A 4,600-nucleotide genomic window follows, 5' to 3' on the forward strand; every position below is an offset into this window, starting at 1 on the left:
CAGAGTCTGCGCCGCCCTCCCGATTGAAAACAACAACCGCGTCCTCTGCCGCTAGCCCGCTCCGCGCACTCCACACCTCAGAATTTGACTTCAGCACTGCACCTCCTCTGAGTGTCCGTATGCGTTACTCTTTCCTCCTAATTGTAGGACTTCCACTCAGCCAGCGTTCCTGTGGTTCTGGATGATGTCCGTTCCGTCTTAGTTTCACTTTTGAATTGGTTGTTCGAGGCAGCAAACTCCGGCGTTAACCTATGCCGCCATCTTGGTTCTCCTCTAGATCTAATGATAGTACTTTTAATAATATAAGATACTGCATGTAGTTGGCATATTTCCAAGGGGCATGTGTTGTTGGAGAGGGTGTTTTTACTTGAATCTCTGGCATATTTTTTAATATGGAGATATGGTTTTAATTTTTACCAGCAAGAGTGCCATTGGTAAATTATTTTAATATTTTTCACTTATAAACAGGCCATTTTAAATGGAATAGACAGCATAAACAAAGTGCTAGACCACTTTCGTCGAAAAGGAATAAATCAGCATGTTCAAAATGGCTATCATGGCATAGTGATGAATAACTTTGAGTGTGAGCCTGCTTTCTACACATGTGTGGAAGTCACTGCTGGAAACAGGTGAGATTATTTGCTTGATATTTTGAGTTTTTAAAGGAAAGAGGAAATAAAGAGTAAGAAACACCTTTTTGTAGTTTTAGTATGTCTCCCATTATCTTCTTTTCCCCCCATTATCTTCTTGTATCCTCACTTAATTTTCTAATTAAATGTGTAGGTGTCAAGTGTTTGTTTCTAATTGTAGAAGCTAGAACTTTCCCCTTTTGGGGCTTTTCCTTAGAGTGGTAACAATTTGATTTTTCTTAGTAGTTCTTCTCTCCACCCACATATAAATTGGATTGCATAGAAAGGAAGTGAATAGTTTAAATGTTTATAACACTTTAAAGTCTAGTGATTAAAAAATGTCTAACAATAAAACTGTGTTTTGTTCTGTTTACATGTAGGTTATTTTATCATATTGTTGATTCAGACGAAGTCAGCACGAAGATTTTGATGGAGTTTAATAAAATGAATCTTCCTGGGGAGGTCACTTTTCTGCCTCTTAATAAGTTAGATGTAAGGGATACTGCCTATCCTGAAACCAATGTGAGTTGGCCTGTTAAGGTCTTTCTTTCAATAAATTACTTTTCCTCATGTTCAATCCGTGCTTAGTGCACAGGCACTTTACATTAGAATTCACATGGTCTGTGAAATAAATACGCCTTTTTCCCCATAGAGCACAGTCACAACATGAAACAAATCATTGGAAACAGTGCAAAGTATTAAAATACAGAAATGGAGGATACTTTCAGAATGTATTCTAGGGAGACAAAATTAAGGTTAGGTAGTTGGAGAATTCCCTGAGGAACTGTCATTTAAAATGAGTAGTAAGTTTTTCAAATACACTGTTTAAATGGCTTATAAATTAAATTTAAAACATCTAGCAAGATGATAGGCCTGAAAGTGTAATGTTGCTTTTGTTACTAGCTGGTATATTTTTGGAAAGTACTTTGAGGTATTTGCTTTCAGAATGTTCATGATAGTAGCAACTGTTTTATTATTCTCTAAGGTTAGAGCTAAAACCTTATGAAAAAGATCAACAATTTCAGAGGAATAGTGAGAATCTTATAAGCTACTCAAAGGGCCCAGCTTTTTCTTTTAAATCTATAAATTATATTTGAATTTTGGGGAGGAGAAATTGAGTCACAAATGTTACCTGTGAATGAAGCAAGACAAAAGAATGCATGTAGTGTGCTTCCCTTTCATTACCTAAACAAAACAGCTGTCACTGTTCTGCAAAGAAGGCCCTCTCCTTTTATTCTTATTTTATCCGAAAACTATTTTTCTGACTAAAATAGATATAAAATAAAATTAAAACATTTTGAGGAAACACTATTAGTTTACATTTATTTTGCCTTTTTATGTGACAGATGCTATCCTGTTTCACATATATTAATTTGTCTAGTTTTAGTAACTTTATGAGAAAGATACTGTTATTGCAATTATATAAATGAAAAAACTGTTATATAGAGAAGTTAGGCAGCTTGTTTACTAAGCTCTTTATCACTGCTCTACTATTGAAAACCTAGATGATTAAATGGGCACTATTTCCAGGATATTTTAGCAGAATGATTTTTCTAACTTCTTCAATATAAAAACCTATAGTTTTGAAATATAAAGTTATTTGCGTTTACTTCTGTTTCATAAAGATGTAATTAATAATTCTGCTAGCATGTTTTAATTAACTGTGTTGTGGTCTCTTTGTTTTCTAACAATATATTCATTTTTAGGATGCTATTCCTATGATAAGTAAATTGAGGTACAATCCCAGATTTGACAAAGCCTTCAAACATGTGTTTGGAAAAACACTGATTTGTCGTAGCATGGAAGTTTCAACCCAGTTGGCCCGTGCTTTCACTATGGACTGCATTACCCTGGAAGGTTTGTAATGGGATTTATTTCCCATTTAAGTTTTAAGAGTATTTAAAAATTTATGTCCAATTCTTATTTTTTAAATTGTTTATTTAAGTCAGAATCCAAACAGGGTCCACACTTTATATTTAGTTGATGTCTGTTAAGTATAATCATTTGGTCTATAATAGAGGTTCTTAACCTTTTTTTGCACCATGGATTCCCTTGGCTCTTTGATGAATGAAGCCTATGGATCCTTTTTCAATGTTTTTAAACATTGATCATAAAAAAACCCATAAATTATATTGGCACATTGGCATGGTTATCACAACATTTAAAAAAATATGACATAGTAATTCTTAAGTATTCAAAAACAGGATTTAGCAGTGGGTCTAATCTATATGTAAAAGCCTAAGCAACCATTACAATGGAACGACCAGTCGCTGTGCCTTGCACTGACCACCAGGAGGAAGACGCTCAATGCAGGAGCTGCCCCCTGGTGGTCAGTGCACTCCCACAGCCAACCTCCCATGCCCTGTCCCCCTCCCTCATCCCACCCCCACTTCTATCCCCAGCGGGCAGGCCCTGCTGATTGCTGGCCAAGCCTAGGAACCCCACCCATGCATGAATTCGTGCACCAGGCCTCTAGTAAGTCATAATTTTGAAGCACTCTGCTGCATGTAAATATTTTGAGATTTGTGACAAGTGTTATCTGATAGAAAATATCTTTTATTTTTCTTGATAACAAAGTCACAAGTACTGATAATAATAGTACTGTAGTTCTTGTCTCATTCATTTTAGAAAGAATTACTAAATTTCATTTGAGATTAACAAAATAAAGATATAAATTTAAAAATAAAGATATAAATTTTTTCCCACTCAAGCCAAGGATCTCCTAAATTTTATCTGTGGAATCCAGGTTAAGAACCTCTTATACATAGGTTCACTTGCCTTCATTTTTTCCCCCTTCTCTTTATAATACTTATGTGTTGATGAAAGAAGGTAAACCACCCTCCAGCTTTGTCTCTATATAGGTAAAAATGTTGTTTTGAACCATCTGAGAATAAGTTTTAAAATAATGACACTTGATCTCTAAAAATTATGTATCTCCTAAGAATAGGAGATTCTCCTTTATAACTATAATATCATTGTTACACCTAAGAAATTTAATATTAACCTTATAAAATCTAAAAAGGGTCTACATTCAAATTTTCTCAATTGCCCCAAAATAAAAAAAAATTCTTTTTAAATTACAGTATAGTTGACATGCAATATTATATTAGTTTCAGGTATACAACATAGTGATTTGACATTTATATATCTTATGAAGTGATTACCACATTCAAATTATTTTTCTATCCAGGATGCAGGCAATGTCTTCTCTTTAGTTTCTTTTAATGTAGGACAGTTTCTCCTGTTTCTTCCTACCCACAGAAATTGACTTTCTCAAAAAATGTCCATTCTCTGGATTTGTCTTCTTGCTTCCTTATCATTAGATGAGGGTTAAAAATTCTTGGCATAGTGATATGTACATATAGTATCACGTAATGTGTCCCACTGTTGGTGATGCTAAGTTTGACCACTAGCAAAGTACCTTTTTCCCTTTTTAAATTAATAAATGATATGTGGGATTGTCCTTCAAGAATACTGAATATCATGTTCCCCCACAACTTTTTTAGCATCCTTTGTTGATCCTTGTCTGACTCATTTAATATACTGGGGGTTTCAGAATGGTTATTCTTTTATTGCTTCTATATTTATTAGCTGTCACTGTTCTGTAAAGAAAGCCCTCTCCTTTTATTCTTATTTTTAAAGTATCAGTATGATTAATGGATTCTTTTCTTATTCCATGTGTTACTACATTGTCACTTATTTTTTATCAAATTTTCCCAAATATGGCCAGTGGGAATTCCAAGCTAGTTCTGTGTCCTGTTCACATGTCTCCATTAGTCTTTAGCACTTCTTTTCTAGCAGAGGTTTGGGCTCACCTAAAAGGCACATTTTTTATTTATTTTTATTTATTTATTTATTTATTATTGGTTTTAAAGATGCCATTGCTCTCCCTATCTGAGCATGACAAAGTCCTCGTTGTTCTGTAATGAAATCAATGTCTCCACCACTGTATTTCTCAGCAATCACTGACA

The 4,600-nt window shown here is 34.3% G+C and overlaps 1 protein-coding gene across 2 annotated transcripts in view; it reads left to right on the forward strand.

Moving 5' to 3' along the window:
- Nucleotides 1-4,600, forward strand: part of SMC3 (structural maintenance of chromosomes 3) — a 33,098-nt gene that overhangs the window by 17,370 nt on the left and 11,128 nt on the right. For both annotated transcript variants that reach the window (XM_006778705.2, XM_015557993.1), the window contains 3 exons: nt 469-629; nt 1,010-1,151; nt 2,336-2,486. In XM_006778705.2, the coding sequence (XP_006778768.1) occupies nt 469-629; nt 1,010-1,151; nt 2,336-2,486 (454 nt within the window). The remainder of the gene's footprint in view (nt 1-468; nt 630-1,009; nt 1,152-2,335; nt 2,487-4,600) is intronic.

This window comes from Myotis davidii, unplaced genomic scaffold, assembly GCF_000327345.1.
Source record: "Myotis davidii unplaced genomic scaffold, ASM32734v1 scaffold107, whole genome shotgun sequence".
NCBI lineage: Eukaryota > Metazoa > Chordata > Mammalia > Chiroptera > Vespertilionidae > Myotis > Myotis davidii.